The 18,734-nt window shown below is 42.1% G+C and overlaps 1 protein-coding gene across 5 annotated transcripts in view; it reads left to right on the top strand.

Annotated features, from left to right (window-relative positions):
- Positions 1–17,544, top strand: part of LOC126237226 (glutathione S-transferase 1-like) — a 29,969-nt gene extending 12,425 nt beyond the window's left edge. For 3 of the 5 annotated variants that reach the window (XM_049947118.1, XM_049947114.1, XM_049947115.1), the window contains exons 2-6: positions 3,612–3,800; positions 5,165–5,223; positions 7,127–7,265; positions 12,639–12,800; positions 17,364–17,544. In XM_049947118.1, the coding sequence (XP_049803075.1) occupies positions 3,657–3,800; positions 5,165–5,223; positions 7,127–7,265; positions 12,639–12,800; positions 17,364–17,513 (654 nt within the window). In that variant the 5' untranslated portion in view covers positions 3,612–3,656 and the 3' untranslated portion in view covers positions 17,514–17,544. The remainder of the gene's footprint in view (positions 1–3,611; positions 3,801–5,164; positions 5,224–7,126; positions 7,266–12,638; positions 12,801–17,363) is intronic. The other 2 variants (XM_049947117.1, XM_049947116.1) reach the window with 1 other exon arrangement.
- Positions 17,545–18,734: the final 1,190 nt, after the last annotated feature.

Raw genomic sequence — 18,734 nt, 5'->3', positions numbered from 1 at the left:
CCGTGGCAGGATTCGAACCTGCGACCGCAGAAGTCGCGCGGTTCCGGACTGAAGCACCTGGAACAGCTCGGCCACCGCGGTCGGCCACTGCAAATACCATGTCAGTTAGGCGGGAGGTGAGAAAATGGATTTCATGCTCGAGCGGCTGCTCATAAGCCACACATCATGCCGGTAAATTCCAAACGACGCCTCTCTTGGTGTAAGGAGCGTAAACATTGGACGATTGAACAGTGGAAAAACGTTGTATGGAATGACGAATCACGGTACACAATGTGGCGATCCGATGGCAGCAGAGTTGGCGTATGACGAATGCCCGGTGAATGTCATCTGCCAGAGTGCGTAGTGCCAACAGTGAAATTCGGAAGCGGTGGTGTTACGATGTGGTCGTTTTTTTCATGGAGGGGACTTGCACCCCTTGTTTTTTTTGCTTGGCATTATAACAGCGCAGGCCTACATTGATGTTTTAAGCACCTTCTTGCTTCCCACTGTTGAAGAGCATTTCGGGGATGCGACTGCATCTTTCAACACGATCGAGCACCTGTTCATAATGCACGGTCTGTGGCGGAGTGGTTACACGACAATAAAATCCCTGCAATGGACTAGCCTGCACAGAGTCCTGACCTGAATCGTATAGAACACCTTTGGGATGTTTTGGATCGCCGACTTTGTGCCAGGCCTCACAGACCGGCATCGATACCTCTCCTCAGTGCAGCACTTCGTGAAGGATTGGCTGCCGTTCCCCAAGAAACCTCCAGCACCTGACTGAACATATGCATGCGAGACTGGAAGCTGTCATCAAGGCTAATCGTCGGCCAACATCATACTGAATTCCAGCATTACCGATGGAGGGCGCCACGAACTTTTAAGTCATTTTCAGCCAGGTGTCCGGATACTTTTGATCACGTAGTGTATCTTATCAAATTCGAAAAGTCGCTCTTCTTAAGAACCGGTATAACTTGTCGACCTTTGTATAGTTTTTCTTGTTCAGTCGGAGCAAGGCTACGAGATCAACTCTGTTTAATAGGTTTTGCCAAAAGCTCTTCAAACGGCATGTCTTCATTCAGTGTGTATTTGTACAGGATAGAATACTCCTATTCCTTATCAAAATGTAGCCGCTGTATTTTCAACCGGTTCACGTTGTCTTCATTTACATTTTTTTCGTTTTGTTGCTGCCTTTGTCAAATTATTAATACTCTGAAACTCATTACCTTCCGTTCTTACTAACAGGAATTTGTTTGTTTTCCTTGTAGTTAGTATTATTCTCTACCAATCATTTGGAGCCAAGACAGTTCGATTTCGTGCTGCTTGTTCTATGTGACCAAATTCAACATCATTAGGCAGACAGAGCCCCTGAAACCACGAACTTTAAATCAGTGATGTCTACACTCGTTTCTTGTGTCAATTTCATTGCAGTTAAAGCTACATTAATATTGTATATATTAATTATGTATTTACAGGATTGTTTTTTCTGTGCTTGGTTAGCAAGCAGAGATTTCTTGTGATCTCCTGCTTCCTGTGGGCTCATCCCATACGTACATGTACCCTAAATTTTTCCCTGTATCATTCACCCAGAGCTTGTGACAGTAAATGTTTCCACAGAAGTATACCTCAGACACTATTAGTTTTGGAAATGGGAGGGCTTTCTGTAAAACAGTAGTTAAGGTGCATATATCTTCAATTTCTTTTGCCAATGAGAATTTTAGTCCTTATCTGCACCACCGTCATCACTATCATAAAGAATATCACGCATTTCATCACTGCTGTATCCATTGTGCTAGTGTGTAGTTTGTCTGATTTGTTAATGAAGCTTGAGAACGTTGTGGTGTAAGTCAGACTCATTTCACTATTATTCGCAAGGCATTTGACGTTTTGTTGAGTGCTCCAAGGAGGTGATACTACCTAGCGGCTGAAGGTCTACGTTTGTCTTACTCCACCGTACGCCGTAACAGACTGGTTATGTTAGACGCTGGACAGCTGGATATCTGAAAACTGCAAAACACTGTTTGTCAGTCATCCAGTTGTACTACCCCTTTCCATCTTTAATCCGTCATCACACATGATTTGCTCTACTGCAACTGTGATGACAAGATCGCATTACGCCTGTAGCAGGAGATCAGTTCGACACTTTAGCCAAAGTGAGAGCTGTGGTCAGGGTAGTGGGTGCTCCTTGCCAAGCCAACCAGCTGGGAAAGCTGTTTCACCTTCGCATACTTTCTTTCTTCCTCTTCTTCGTTTTGTCTGGCCATCTGTGGACCACGTTAATTCACGTCAGCTTCATTTCTTGTGGCCTTTCTCCTTGTCCAGTATTTTTTTATTCTCATACTTTGTAACCTTCTTCGCTCTTTGACCATGATGATTTTGTTCTGGGTCTAGTTCTGCCCTCGAAACGCGTGAAAACCTGGTCTTTTTTTTTTAATTTAAAAATCACCCTGCTGTACATTTCTGGTTAGCGTATTCCCATTTCTTCCAAATACTTTCGCACCACCGTATTTTGTTTCTCTTGACGATCAGAAACTGTATTATTTACTGTGTTCCTCTGGTCCATTCTAAGGATGTGTCGGAAAAAACACGCTCTTTCTTTTGCTGATGAGGTCTGATATTTTCTCTAGTGTGGTATACACTGTTCTTGGTAAGTTCGTCTTCTAAACTGACCATCTTCTGTTCTTCACGGTCCCAATATCCACCTGAGAATCTTTCGCTCCACGAGTTCTAGTCTCTTAAGTACTCCTGTTCTTATTAGGTTAAGATTTTCTGCTGCGGAAAAGGCTTCAGGGTGGATCACTGCCAGGAAATTTCTCAGTTTTGCATTGGTCGCAATATTCTTCCTATTGTAGATGTAAGTAGTTAGTTTGTATGATAAATTCATTTTGTTTATTCGTTCTTCTATGGCTTCCTTTTCTGTCAGTCCAAGTTTTATCCGTTCTCCCAGGTATTTAAATCTCTCCACCTCCTGAAATTTCCTTCCTTCCATTGTCATCCATAGAGAAAATGACACAATACAATCTGGCAAAACCTTTTCTAACCACATTACTTTGCCTGCATTCCCTCTGCTACTAAACTCTGTTAGGGAAATTTTCTTTCTTTAAATTTCAGAGGAAGGCAAAGAGTTTCAAGGAACTAAACGTGGCACATACTGCGTGGACAATACTTTCCAATACAACGACGTTGTTCTTTCCCAATGATTTTTGGTGATTTCAAAGCAGCGAATCCCAAAGTATAATCCGTGGGACTTTATGATTTATAAGTCTTCCAAGCACCCTGCAATGAAGTCGACGGTTGACTCTTGCAATACTTCGATCTAATAAATGATAATCATACTCGTAATTTCAATTTTTCTGGTAGTAGAAAAAAAAAGCAACCGGACATTAGGACAGTAGGTTCAAGAGTTCACAACCAGTGGAGAGAAATTTGTAATAAAATTTCGTGACGAATTACTCCTTTTTAACATTGACAAGACCAATCTAAATAATAAAGTACCGGTAAACCATTCACTTTTATTTCGGTCACTGAAAAAAGTATGTATCACAAACAATGTAAAAGTGTCACGCAAGACCCCTTGTAAAATACCTGGCTGACATAGACACACACGAATGAATGAAATTCTTTTTCAGCAGCAGAACATCACCAACTCTCTCTCTGATCTTCAGGACATCAGAATGGCCCCGCCTACGCTCTACAGCAACGCGCTGAGCACTCCTAGTCGCTTCGTCCGCCTTATAGCCAATATTATTGGAGTGGAGCTGAAAATAGTGAATATAAAAGAAATTACTAAAGAAATGCGAACACCGGAAATGCTCGAGGTAAAGTTTCTTACCTATTTCAGTGATATTACATGTACCCCGTCTGTCCAAAAGGTTTCGAGATTGGATTTTTGCCGCGCGGGATTAGCCGAGCGGTCTCAGGCGCTGCAGTCATGGTCTGTGCGGCTGGTCCTGGCGGAGGTTCGAGTCCTCCCTCGGGCATGGGTGTGTGTGTTTGTCCTTAGGATAATTTAGGTTAAGTAGTGTAAGCTTAGGGACTTATGACCTTAGCAGTTAAGTCCCATAAGATTTCACAACATCTGAACATTTTTTTAATTATTAAAAAATTCAAAAAAATTATGATTATGGTTTCAATGATTTAAGTGTTCTACATAGTCTTCCCCATACTTCATTAAACGAATAGAACATTATATAACCATGTCCTTATTCAGGCTGTTGTTCAGCTTGAACATTTTATTTAGAGACGTTTAGTTCTTAGTCCATTGCAAAACAAGTACGTAGATTCACTTTTTCCTGACGTTCACTACTTAACACTGCCTGCTCACAACAGATTGGTCGAAGGTGTTGTGTCCCACTTCTTGGCCTCTGAGGCGGCTAGTAACAATACAGTTAATTAGAGCATTCTGAATAAGAAATACTATTAATTACAAAATAGACTTACCTTTGCTCGTCAGGGTCGGCTGTAGCTATGAAGCTGTACATGTGGACTTGCGGTTTAGAACACACTAAAAGAGTCACGATTACTGAGTGGCGAATTGATACAAGTTCAGAATGGCCGTACTGTGGCTGCACTACAGACACTAGAAAAGACAAATTCGTAGACACTTGTTGACGCAGTTCTAATAGCGTTGGCGCAGCACACAAGAGACGGTTGTCTCTTCACTCCCTGACAGTTGACACGGGCTGCCGCACGGCGAGCTGCATAACGACGTCACTTCGATATGAATTTCCTGGAAGTTGGCAGGATCCGACCTCGAACAGAACTGTCCAGGTCTCTCCTGACGCTAGTTCATGGCAGAGGCGAGGCGGTGGGGCCTTATAACCACGGGAGGCACGGCTTCTTCCTGGCATCTCATTGGCGCCTTGTGATACCGCTCTGCTGTGCAGTATCTTTGCGGTGGTCGATATTTCTTGCGCCGCTGCAGAAGGCACATCCGTTCTCTGCAGTTGTTAGTTCAAGCTCCCACCGTAAATTCGTCACTGATGTCGCTTATTCGCCCAGAATAAATTCAGTCCCGTAACTTTTTGGACGGAAGGTAGCATACTGAAAAATTAACTTCGCTGCCACTTTCCATTGTGCACTAGTTATTATTACTGGATTGCAATATAAGTATTTCTCAGAGCAATGTCCTTTGATAGTATTTACTTTTCCTCCTATTGTTCATCTTTTGCATCTGTTTCAGAAATTCCCGCAGCACAAAATCCCAGCGCTGGAAGACAATGGTTTATTCATTTCTGAAAGGTGAGCTTGAATTAACATATGTGAGAAAATGAGAGCACGTTGATAAATTTCTGTTATATGATTAGTCTCGTAAAACGGAGAAAAGAACTGCCAAATATTTCTTCTCCGTGTGGAACCTCTGACTAGGTCAGCACTGGATGAGGCAGTAAAAAGTTAAGGAAAAATAGTGTGTATATGTTTCCAAATATGTAGATTCTCCTAGTACTTTATGCGGGCGAAACGAAATGCCCTATCTGGATAATGTAAAACCAGGTTGTGTATAAGGTACATTATCTCAGAAAATAAGCAACAAAAATTTTTGAAATTTTAGAAATAATAAATACACTGTGTAAATGTTGAAGTTGTAGGAATTTAATATTATCACTTATAAAGGAAGATATAAATGTTTTTCTCTGAGACTGATTTTTTCTTTTAAACTTCAGTCCTATTTGCCTGAGATAATGTTAAAAACATCTCTGTTAATATTAAAATAGCTTCTGCATGCGATGTAAAATGTGTGTTTGAGTATATCCTGAAAATTTCAGCTTTCTTTATTGAGTAGAAAGAGAGAAAATGTACCTTTTCTATCGAAAAAATAAGCCTATGGAAAACGAAGTCAAAACTTGAGACATAAATACATCCTGCCTTGGCACCTTTTTTAGTTGATCTTGCATACCTATCGTACATTTTTAGCTGGTTTTCTGCATTTATCAGTCTCTCGCTATCCAAATCTCTAATCGTCTCAGCAGTGCGACAGCTTACACCTAATCCTAGAGATTGCAGTATTTCACATTTACTGATGTTTCTCTGATTGAAAGTAGCAAAGGCATCATACACCCCACAGTGTAAAGTGGGTAAGACCACAAACACACTTTTGGGTAAACGAATCAAAAAGACATTTTTCACAGACTCGTTTGTATTTTGTGGTGTCCCATACAAACATTTTCGAAGTAGATCAGTGTTTGCCAAGTCTCTGAGTACTTGTTTTACTGGCTCCGTAATTGCAAAGGCAGACTCTTTCAGTTATTATATTTTTCACCAGTTGCTAAACCCTTATTATATTTGCACTAGCTTTGCACAACTGCCAGGCTCAATCCGTCTTGAGATTCATCAGTGTTGGACAGTGTAAGAAAATCCACTGACCATACAGCTTTCTTCATTGGATCTATACAAAAAGTATTTTGGCCTAATTCCTAAACCATAATAATCTTGGAATTTCTTTATAGCCGGTATTGTCAGTCCATCTTTGGCACCAGTTGGTTTCCCATCACTAAGGCAAGTTTTCCCTAACGACGACTTCAGTTCATGAAGACGAGCCCCCATTCTCTTCTACACATGCCCCACACATTCAAGTTTCTTTATTTCTAGCAAATCCCCATATGGTTTGGATGCCACAACTTCATTATAGGCTTTGCTGTTTCCATCACCTAAGTAACTGATGTAACGGACATCATAATACGTCTGAGTGCGTCCTAAACGTATCTTTACTCTTGCTATTTCCATGGCTCCACTTGTACCAATAAAATTTCCTGTGCAAATCTTTACATGAAGTTGCTTTTGTCTTTCTGGACACCTAAAAATTTGGGCATTATAGAAAAAACAGTCACTTGTCACACTTGTGGCTGTGAGGACACCGTTTTTTGAAACGTACATTTAGTATTCGTATGTTTGCTTCTAAATGTAGTGTGCCACATATTTATATCCATGGCATGCATTACGCATTATTTTAGAAATGACTAATGTAATATGGTGGCTTAAACAATCTTAACCCTTATCCGTGAAGATGGTTCAAGACTGAAACCGGTTGATATTTGGGTTTAAAATAAAAGCAGCTGATTGCTGAAATATGCATTTTATTCATCCCTTTCTTTAAATTTTTACTCTTCCCTTCGTTAAACATTAACCTCTGATTTTCTTATTACAGCCGTGCTATTGCCATGTACCTCGTCTCGAAGTATGGAAAGGATGACTCTCTCTACCCGAAAGACCTCAACAAACGTGTCCTAGTTGATCAGAGGCTATTTTTCGATGTGGACCTATACTCTAAAATTACGCAAGTTTTCGTAAGTAATATTCGCTTAAAATATTACTAGAGTAACTACTTAGGTTTCTGCATAATGTTCCTCAGGATGTACACTATTTTTAACTTTTATGTGCTACTGAATGCTTCGTCTCTTTCTATAGCACACCTAACAACATTAATACGGAATGATCCTACGACCCAGTACATTCATCATCTAAACTCATTACTGATTCTCAGCTGAACTTCTTTCACAGTTCTCTTTTTGAATTTCCACCATACATACAACTCCAGCATAGACACAATTAAGCGATAGACAAAGAATGATTTTAACTATGCAGACGAACTGGGGAAACTATCGCTGATGGGATAACTAACAAATGAGATCTATTGAATGTACGTCCCTAAGTGCTAATATCCACGCAAGGGTCATTCTGCTTTCATCAACCCGAACACTACACCGTCGCGCTAGGTCCTCTCACGTCATTGATGCTATTATGCCGTTAAGTAGAGCTTCTTTCTGCTTTATCTGCGCACTGATGGTTGTCCTGTCCACGACGCCCCATCCATATTCTGTACTCTCAAAAAGCATTGTGTTGCAGGGTACGAATGAATGTAGCAATCCACGGGTTTCCGAGCTTACCTTGATTGGACGTGGGTTGTTCCTTATTCTCTGGAAACAACTCCTGCAATTTATTCCTATTATTCAAAATTACATTTTGGAATTCAAACGCTTCTGACAATTACATCAGCAAAAGTCTTGTGGAATTTTCAGTAACTCTCTATTCCATAAAAGAAGCAATACAGTAGAACCAAGCTAATCCGATCTCAGATGGTCCGACTTCTTTCTTGCTCTGACCATCCCATTTCTGTTGTTGTTGACATACATGGGCCGCTGCTACAGTCAGGTCTGGAATCGTCGATGACCCCACCGTCTGCGAAATACACTCCTGGAAATGGAAAAAAGAACACATTGACACCGGTGTGTCAGACCCACCATACTTGCTCCGGACACTGCGAGAGGGCTGTACAAGCAATGATCACACGCACGGCACAGCGGACACACCAGGAACCGCGGTGTTGGCCGTCGAATGGCGCTAGCTGCGCAGCATTTGTGCACCGCCGCCGTCAGTGTCAGCCAGTTTGCCGTGCCATACGGAGCTCCATCGCAGTCTTTAACACTGGTAGCATGCCGCGACAGCGTGGACGTGAACCGTATGTGCAGTTGACGGACTTTGAGCGAGGGCGTATAGTGGGCATGCGGGAGGCCGGGTGGACGTACCGCCGAATTGCTCAACACGTGGGGCGTGAGGTCTCCACAGTACATCGATGTTGTCGCCAGTGGTCGGCGGAAGGTGCACGTGCCCGTCGACCTGGGACCGGACCGCAGCGACGCACGGATGCACGCCAAGACCGTAGGATCCTACGCAGTGCCGTAGGGGACCGCACAGCCACTTCCCAGCAAATTAGGGACACTGTTGCTCCTGGGGTATCGGCGAGGACCATTCGCAACCGTCTCCATGAAGCTGGGCTACGGTCCCGCACACCGTTAGGCCGTCTTCCGCTCACGCCCCAACATCGTGCAGCCCGCCTCCAGTGGTGTCGCGACAGGCGTGAATGGAGGGACGAATGGAGACGTGTCGTCTTCAGCGATGAGAGTCGCTTCTGCCTTGGTGCCAATGATGGTCGTATGCGTGTTTGGCGCCGTGCAGGTGAGCGCCACAATCAGGACTGCATACGACCGAGGCACACAGGGCCAACACCCGGCATCATGGTGTGGGGAGCGATCTCCTACACTGGCCGTACACCACTGGTGATCGTCGAGGGGACACTGAATAGTGCACGGTACATCCAAACCGTCATCGAACCCATCGTTCTACCATTCCTAGACCGGCAAGGGAACTTGCTGTTCCAACAGGACAATGCACGTCCGCATGTATCCCGTGCCACCCAACGCGCTCTAGAAGGTGTAAGTCAACTACCCTGGCCAGCAAGATCTCCGGATCTGTCCCCCATTGAGCATGTTTGGGACTGGATGAAGCGTCGTCTCACGCGGTCTGCACGTCCAGCACGAACGCTGGTCCAACTGAGGCGCCAGGTGGAAATGGCATGGCAAGCCGTTCCACAGGACTACATCCAGCATCTCTACGATCGTCTCCATGGGAGAATAGCAGCCTGCATTGCTGCGAAAGGTGGATATACACTGTACTAGTGCCGACATTGTGCATGCTCTGTTGCCTGTGTCTATGTGCCTGTGGTTCTGTCAGTGTGATCATGTGATGTATCTGACCCCAGGAATGTGTCAATAAAGTTTCCCCTTCCTGGGACAATGAATTCACGGTGTTCTTATTTCAATTTCCAGGAGTGTAGATCAGTTGCCAGTTGGTCGTTGTTAGGAGCGTTAGGTCAGTCAGTTTTAATATGAAATAACTGGTTTCTGACTCGACCATAAGTGTTAATGTGCACACGTTTGTTTTGAAATTTAGTGACAGTGTTCTTCTTACACATTAAAGCGTGTAATAATAACTCATGCCACCATCTAAAACTTAAACATGTGACGCTGTCTTTACAATTTGACGTTGAGCCAGTCATATAAGTGGGTGGGTCAGTACAGCTGACGTTGACTGGACAACAGAAGCAGAATTAAATGACGACCAACTCATTGACGCTGTAACTCAACAACCGATGAGAACGAGAAAGATGATGACAACGAAGGAAATGAACCTACGGCTCGAGTATAAGGGGCGTTCAAAACGAAACGAGCCGGAGGCGCAATTACAGACACCAGTACGTGTATGTTATAAGTATTGACCCTGGCTGTTGAGACACTTGTCCCACTGTGACACAAGGTGGAAAATTCTCGGGGCTGCTATGTTAACCAGTTACGCACGTACTGCTGGACGTCGTCGTCCGAGGTGAATCGTTTGCCCCTCATAGCTGACGTTCTTCTTTGGCCAAGATGGCCCCCTTCTGATTCATTTCCTGCAACACGGGACAACAGTGAATGCCCAGCGTTACTCGCAAACCTTCACCACCCACCGCCAAGCGATCAAATCAAAACGACCAGGTAATTTCAGCTGTGGGGTCATTCTACTCCACGACAATGCAAAGCCTCATACGGCCAACACAGTAGCGACACTCCTGCAGAAATTCAAATGGGAGGTTCTCAGCCACCCTCCATGCAGTCCGGAACTCTTTCCCTGTGATTACGCCGTTTTTGGTCCCGTTAAAAAGGCTCTGAGGGGCAAACGATTCATCTCGGACGACGACGTTCAGGTGTACGAGCTGAACTGGTTAACATCGCAGCCCCGGGAATTTTATCAGACAGCCATTTACCGCCTTGTGTCACAGTGGGACAAGTGTCTCAACAGCCAGGTTCAATACCTCTATCATACAGGTACTGGTTTCAGTGATTATGCCTCCGGCTCGTTTCTTTTTGAACGCCCCTTGTATTACACACAAATGCTAAAAATGCATTTGATGTCCTTTAACACATCAAAGTTCTACGTCTAGCCCAACAGGCATTTCGTGGAATAGGAAATAGCGGAACATCGCGGCAAAATCAAGGTTGTCGTCTGCTAAACAAAAGAACATAACAGACTTTTTTCGTCTTCCTTCAGAAGAGAACATTTTTTACTGTGCGATTCCTCATGTTTTAAACAGTTAAGTGCCAATCGGTTGCGTGTCAGTGCTGCACTTATAATAAGGTATGTACAGATGTTAAACTTCACTCACAGTAACAATATCTTACCATACGATACATATGTAGTTTGCAGTAAAGGCACTAGTATAAATTACACTTTCGTGTAAGATTTTTTAGGTTGTGAACGTTTTCTTTTCGTTTTGCTACTGTTTTAACACGGAACAGTATTTCAGACAATACTTCCAGTAGAAAACTGAAGTCGCACTGTACTGTATTGCGATGTTGTGGGTTTATTAAAAGTGTTCCTCTGATAATCTGACATTTTTTGGGTTTCAGCCATGCACCCGGTCCCATAGGCAACCGATAAGCGAGGTTCTACTCTACTGTCAATAACTGACAGTAGAATTATTGCAATAGAACAAGAATTATTCTAGTTGCTTCTACTCATTTACTTTTGCTTGGGCATAAAACCCTATGTTGGAGCTAATTTCTTCCGTTCATAACAAACGTCGAGGGACCGTGTACCGAAGACGGAGTAATTCTCCCCACACTTTCCCCCTCTCTCATCTAAAAAAGTCAATTGTATGTTTATTTTCAGTCCTTTCATTTTGGAGAAAGTATATATCGTCGTTAGTAGGACATTGTTTCAAATATTATTTAAAAAGAAAAGCCAGTAGCTGAAAATATAACCACCAGCGTTATTCTCTGATCCTATAGTGTCTACAATTAAAACGGTAGGCAAATGAGAAGAAACTTTCATCAACATCAGGGTTTTCACTATCACTATAGAAAGAAGTGCCTTTTCGTTACAATTGTTGATTAACGACCCACTTCGTTCTCGATTTTATTTAAAGTTTTTTATCATGTTAAGAGGTATTAGTTCTCAGATTTCACAGATTTCGTGGTAAGTACTCACAATAATGGCCAAATACATATTCATTGTTTATATAAAAAAAACGTATCTGCGAACTACTAAAGAAAATATTTGAAGCTGATAACTGAATATGGACAGTACGATACTCTGTGAAAAATCGTTCCTGTCTATAGCTCCATATGCGGGCAACTGAAATTTGCGCAATTTTAAGTGATTTTTTTTCTTTATTGATTTTCAATTCCCCCCGAAGGGGGCGGGCTGGCTTGTTTAAAAAAGGAAGAAGAAAGAAACAAGGAAAAACAGGCGATAAAATGGTGATTTAAAGTGTAAAATGGCGTGTGATTTTTCACTGCGCGAGAGTTTAATTGACCAAATTTCTCGATAGCGCTTATGAATGGCATACAGAAGTGCAGTTTATTCTTAGATTAGTAAAATCCAGTTGCATAAAAAGCTATTCATCATTTGTTCTTGAGAAATTGTAGTACTGATTGCCAGATATCAATGCACGCTGCAGGACAAGACAAAAAACACACCCCAGATCACATAAGACGTGATCTGGGATTCCGCTCCAGATCTTTCGCGAATGGAACACTCTTCGTGAAGTGTTTTGGCTCTATTTAACACCTAAGTTGAACTTTTGTGACACTGACGTTAATGAAGTAGTGTCTTACTAGTCGAACAGCAAAGATTTAAAAAAAATGCGCCTATATTCAAAATCTTTTTCTAGAGTTATTCTAGAGTTAATGTTCACTTGTTCAATATCTTGTTCTACATGTTCTTTGTTATTATATATATATATATATATATATATATATATATATATATATATATATATATATATATCGTATACTTTTTGAGTAGCATCTGAGATTTCAGAGCTGTGATTTTTCTGCCTACAGGTGCCAAAGTTTCATGGAAAGCAGATAGAACCTAATGACATTGACAAAGCAAAGGAAGGTTTGGAGACCTTGGACCGAATGCTTGACGGCAAACAGTGGCTGGCGGGGGACAATGTTACCATTGTCGATTACAGTATTGCTAACTGTCTATTATCGCTAGAGGTAATGCATGCACCGCCGCACGCGATCACTCGATGTTGTGATTCGTGCTTTTCCAAAATAGTTAATAATCGAGGTATTATGGCTAGTATTCATCATCCATAAAGATAGTTGTAGAAGCTGGAAGGCAGCAAAATAAGTACGGCGTTCAAGACGAGATCATAAAGTTGTGCGGATTTGTTCGGGCGATTGCCGAGCCTCGTACTGTAAAAAACAACGTATGACTATTGCTGGGGTATGTGGAATAATTTTAGGGTGACTGGTCTCTTTGCGAGTGATGTCATTACCGTTGTTGCTGAGGTGTGGAAGTAAATATAGAATAGAGGTAACAAAGTGTAACTACTGCCACTCCATGGAACATACAATAGCAGTTTTACAATCACTTTGAAAAATAATTCCGCATCACCAGACCTGAGAGAATGTGGCTATATTCTGCAGCACTTTGAAAGCCGGACCATTTTTCAGCCATCCATCAAGGAGACTTACTCTCTTTTCTAGCACCCAGCCGTAGAACAGGGATAATTGTTCACCTCCGGACTAGATATGTCCGTAAACGAGAACTTCAAGGAATCGAGAACACTATTGTCGAGAACCAAAAGGAACCGAATACATATGACGGACCCGAGAACTTCATCAAGTACAGCCGATCACTTCTTGTTTTACAGTAATAAACTTGGACATTTGCGTCCTTATAAGTAGTTAAAAAAGGATGTATACTTTCCAGATACTATGCTGCTATATCTGATGTGCTACAAACAAGAGGGAAATCGTACATTATAATGAGTGTTCGGAGAAAGATAAAACAGAATTTCTTTGTGTCAGTGCTGCTATAATCGGTTTCCGTTGTTTTATACATGTTTTGCAGTTAAAACCACTGCCAAACTCAATGAGTTTCTCACATTGAAAAATGTGTATTTGCATTGCTGTTACGCTGACTTCACCATCGAAATTCGTAAGTGTACTGTTAGTACATTGCAGCTAATTTTCTTTAATCACTCTCACGCAACCAATATAGTACCTGGTGCATTCCTAGACAAACTGAAAATAATGTCCGAGCCATTTGTATGATCTGGTTCTAGTCTTATATTCCCTTATGTTTGTATGTGTATAAGAAGATGAATAATTTCTCAGAACATAATGGGCTGAAAAAAGTCTCGTTTTTTAGTTCCTGACAGATGATCCGAAAGAGTTCTGTTTGTTTCCAAGTATTTACTTAATACTCTTTCCTGCTAAACATGGAGACAGATGTTATCAGGCATGTTATCACTCGGCCTACTTGCCCCGAAATTGTGGATTTGACAATAACATAGGTTGTTTTCGACACATGCAACCCTTTTCCTCATAGTAATTTAGTTCAGACTGGTAATTAGTTTGGTTAATAGGGCTCAAAAACGGCAAGAAATATATATACCTACATTCATTTGAATCTGCTCATCATTACGAGATTGCGCTTCCCCTGGTATGCGCAAGTTCCGTCACAACGTGTTTTCACAAACAAAAAAACATCGAATGAAAATCTGGTGGTGGTTGATACTATTATTCTGATCCGCACAAAGAGTGTACTCAGCACTGACGCGTATTAAATTCCATACCCAAGCAGGATTTGAACCTGCGACCTCGGCCACGGTAATCGTTGACGTTACCCTGAAACCGCAAACGCGAAAGGCTCACCACACAGTAGAGGTCGTATTCCCCCTCGTTTTCGTAAGCGAGATTGACTAGCGAAAATGTTGCCTGGCAGATTACTGTGTTCCGAGAATCGGTCTCGATAACGAGACGACCCGACACACTCGGCTGACCGCTTGCACTAACGCCTCGGCCTCATGGGGCGGTTCTGGACCGACGTCGTATTGTGTACGGCTTTCCGACTTAACAAATATACTAGTAAGGAACGCGCACGTGTGACATGTCGTAGTAGTTGTGCTGGTATGTATGGATCCGTTAGGGAAAACTTAAGACACATTTCGACAGAACTAGTCACAATTGAGACATTCGGACGAATCGGAACCACGTAGTTATAAATGTAACACGGCCAAAGTTTTCGTGTACCAGCGCTATTTGTCGATCCATCAATGGCGGCATTCTGGTTATTCAGAAACTGACATGTAACAGCAACAAGGGAAATCGTGAAACCTTGTGATGGAACGAGAAATGGAGACTGAAAATGATTACATGAAGATAAAACTATTGTGGGTCTCACTTGAGCGCTAAAACCAAGTCACTCGTTGCAGCAGCAAGAATAGCTAGCTGTATGTGTGTGGGGAGTGGGGTGTGTATGTACTCACAGTTCTTTTTATATTGGCATTTCTTTTGACAAATGTTTCGTATTTCCTGTGTAGCTGCGCATACTTGTTAAGGCTTCTCCAAGATGATTTTAGATGTCGACAATGTCGTAGCTGTTCTCCGACACAAAAACGTCAGCCTTCCGCGGAATTACTTTTCAATATTTCGTTTGTATTTATTTTTATTTCTTCTCTTTTATTTAGCTCTTAACTTATTCCACTTTTTCTTCGTTCTTTGACGAATTAGCACGGTTCATTGTATTCTCATGTTCTCCGTTAGCATTAAAGATTGCCTTCAATGAGGGCCAAGTTCTTGACATATTAATGTATTCCACAGCTAATTTTGTAACGTTTGTTTTCAAAGCTAATAGAGTAACTTTTCTCGTTTTATTTTTCTTCGTTGAAGATGTTTCATATTCGCGATGACGCTGTAACGGAACAATGTTCGAAAAGGCAAAGATTATGGACTTAACGAACATCATCAGCGAACAATGTGACAGAGCTGCTGATCCTATGATTAAAATAACAATCGAGATAGCAATAACATTCGTTTATTATTAGCGGTTTCGGCTTATGTTGAAGCCATCCTCACATTTTTTAGGCGCCCTATGCTGGTGCTGGCGATTCCTCGGTTCTTTACGCCATACCACTGTTTTTCGTTGCATCCCGTGAAGAACCGAGGAACCATCACCACCAGGCATACGGGGCCCAAAAAGTCTGAGCAATGCTTCAGCATAAAGCCGAAGCCGGTAATAATAAACAAATGTTATCGCGATATCGACTGTTGTTTCAATCAAAGTTAGCACCAGATCGCTGCACTCCTCAGACAATGTTGTCTAATTTTATCGATTACCGATGCGATCTGATAAAGCCTATCTGTACTGAGAACAGTGTAGGTATTGTCACGCTCACTTGGAGTACACTCGACGTTACTTTCGTTTCTGCTGAACGTTCTCCATCTAGTGTAATATACTGGAGTCTGTTAGTCAAATACACTGCCTGATCAAAAGTATTGCGGAATTGACGACCAGATGTCACGAGAGGCGGACTCGCAAATATAGAAGGAGGTGGGAGTGTTGTGTTTCCGTCAGGAGGCAGTTAGAGCAAAATGGATCCGCGGGAGAGCTCAGTGATTTCGAACGTGGACTTCTCACTGGATGTCACCTGAGTAACAAATCCATAAGGGATATTTCAGATCTTGTTGGTGAATTGTCTGTGAAGTGGAAATGTGAGGGAACAAGCACAGTTAAAGCAAGACCTCATGTGCTTTCGGCCAGGGACCGTCTAGCATTGCGGACGGTGGTTGTTTAAGATTGTACGAAATGAACGTGAGCTTCAAAAAGTGATATCAGCAGTCTAGCTGACACAATGACTGTGCGTTTGTTTTTCTTTTTTGGGAGGGGGGGGGGGGGGGGGGAGGGCTCTCCTGTGCTAACCTCTGTGCGTAGGGAGTTAAAAATAATGGGGTGCAATGGTCGGGCAGCTCCTCGCAAGCCATACATTTCCATAGTCAGTACTGAGTGACGCGTAGGGCGGTGTATTGATAGACGCCAGTGCTCAGTGGATGACTGGAAAGAGTCATTTGAAGCAATAAATCTGGTGGCAAACCTCTTGAGGAACAATGGGTTGCCATTCCCCAGTGTCCCTAGACAAATTCAAGACGTTATAAATACGAACAATGGACATATTCCATATTAATGTTCACTAATAATTATCTGGATACTTTTCGTCACATATTGCATCCATCGGTCCAATCACATATCTGCGGAGAAATTTCGTATAGTAATTTAATTACTCAATGATACGGTAGGCCTACAGTTTTTAACTTTCTAAAATCTAGGAAAATGGAATTAACCTACTTACCTGTATTTATGTTTGAAGGACATAGTGATTTAATAAAGCACACTAAGTGTCAAGTAGTTTTCCTTGATTTCTTGATGATGCTTTGAGAAAAAATTCTTTTGTTCCAAAAACTTATAATTTTGAGCTTAGAATGTACTCTAAGAAATGCAAGAGATGGACGTCAGCCACTCTGATCTGTAACTCTATCTGTCCATTCTTTTGTCCTTTTAAGCAGCTGTGATATTGTTTCTCTGCACATTTTTCCAGTGTAGGAAATATAACCTAATGTTAAACTCTATCGACAAATCTAAATCACAAAACAATGAAGGAATTGCTATATCTCACTGATAGAAACATTTTTCTTTAATTGTGCCACATTTAGTCATATTACAGTATTGTAGTCTGCAGGTACTGATAAAAAAATTTTATCGTCTTATTTCAGCTAAATCCAGAATCAGGAGTTGATCCGAAGACGTACCCTAACATCAAGCAGTGGCTTTCACGAGTCGAGACTTCTAACCCAAAATATGTGGAGCACCTCAGAGAATTCCGTGAGAATGTGAAGCAGTTACTGCAGCGGAGGAATACATAAATACAAACAAAAGTTGGAAATGTACCACATAATAAACAATACTCTGTTAATGTTTTAATCGAAAAAGACTTTTTTCCTTTTTCCGTTTAACACTGTTCTGCCTCGTAGTTTATAAACAAAGATAAAATGTGAGAGGGTTAAAAGGTGGAGATAGTCACAACGTTCAACTTACTAACGTTCCAACAATGCATCTATAGTTTTATAGGTTGCTGTATCTTCGGCAATCTTTCACCATCAGGAAGTATACGATTTCCTTACAATGACATGTATACACCGTCCATCGCTAACGTTTCGAAACTTATTTTATTTCTGGCGTAGAAGCGACCAGCCAGTGTTTAAGTAACGGACGTGCGGCCATAGCTAAATCAAGTGTCCTCAAGACAGCCACCTGAATGTTTTGAGGGAGAGAAAAGTTTGTTCCGCACACCTTGACTCCTGAACAAGAACAACGGCGCTTGGATGCCTCCCGCGACTTGACTGAAATAAAAAACGCGGATAATTTATTTATTTTCAGAATGAGATTTTCACTCCGCAGCGGAGTGTGCGCTGATATGAAACTTCCTGGCAGATAAAACTGTGCGCCGGACCGAGACTCGAACTCGGGACCTTTGCCTTTCGCGGGCAAGTGCTCTACCATCTGAGCTACCCAAGCACGACTCACACCCCGTCCTCACTGCTTCACTTCTGCCAGTACCTCGTCTCCTACCTTCCAAACTTAACAGAGGCTCTCATGCGTCACGGGTGACGAGATTTGGTGTTATCAGTCCAGCCAACTACAAAACAACAATGTGCGAAAATTGACATAAAGCGTCAACGCTTTGATGGCGTTATAGACGTTCAAGCCAATGTGATGCAGAAGGTGAACGACATCCCAAATACTTTTCTGGCAGTGTTACATGGTGCTTTGTACCCAAGTGGGTGCATGGCCGGGGAGGGGAAGGCAGACTAAGTACGAGGACGGTTTGAAAAGTTTTCGGAACGGAATAGAAAAATATTACTTACATCACTGAAACTTTTTTTTAATTTTCAGTGTAGTCTCCCTGTGAATTAATGCACTTGGTCCAACGATGTCCCAGTGCCTTGATTCCATCTCGAAAATGAGTTTCCTCCAGGCCTGCAAAATAGTTGTCAACTCCGGCTATCAGTTCTTCGTTTGAAGTGAATCACCGTCCACCAAGAAAAATTTTCAGTTTTGGGAAGAGATGGGAGTCTGACGGAGCC

Source organism: Schistocerca nitens, chromosome 2 (genome assembly GCF_023898315.1).
Source record: "Schistocerca nitens isolate TAMUIC-IGC-003100 chromosome 2, iqSchNite1.1, whole genome shotgun sequence".
Lineage (NCBI taxonomy): Eukaryota > Metazoa > Arthropoda > Insecta > Orthoptera > Acrididae > Schistocerca > Schistocerca nitens.
Note: the sequence above shows the minus strand (reverse complement) of the source record. Positions and strands in the feature narration are given on the sequence as shown.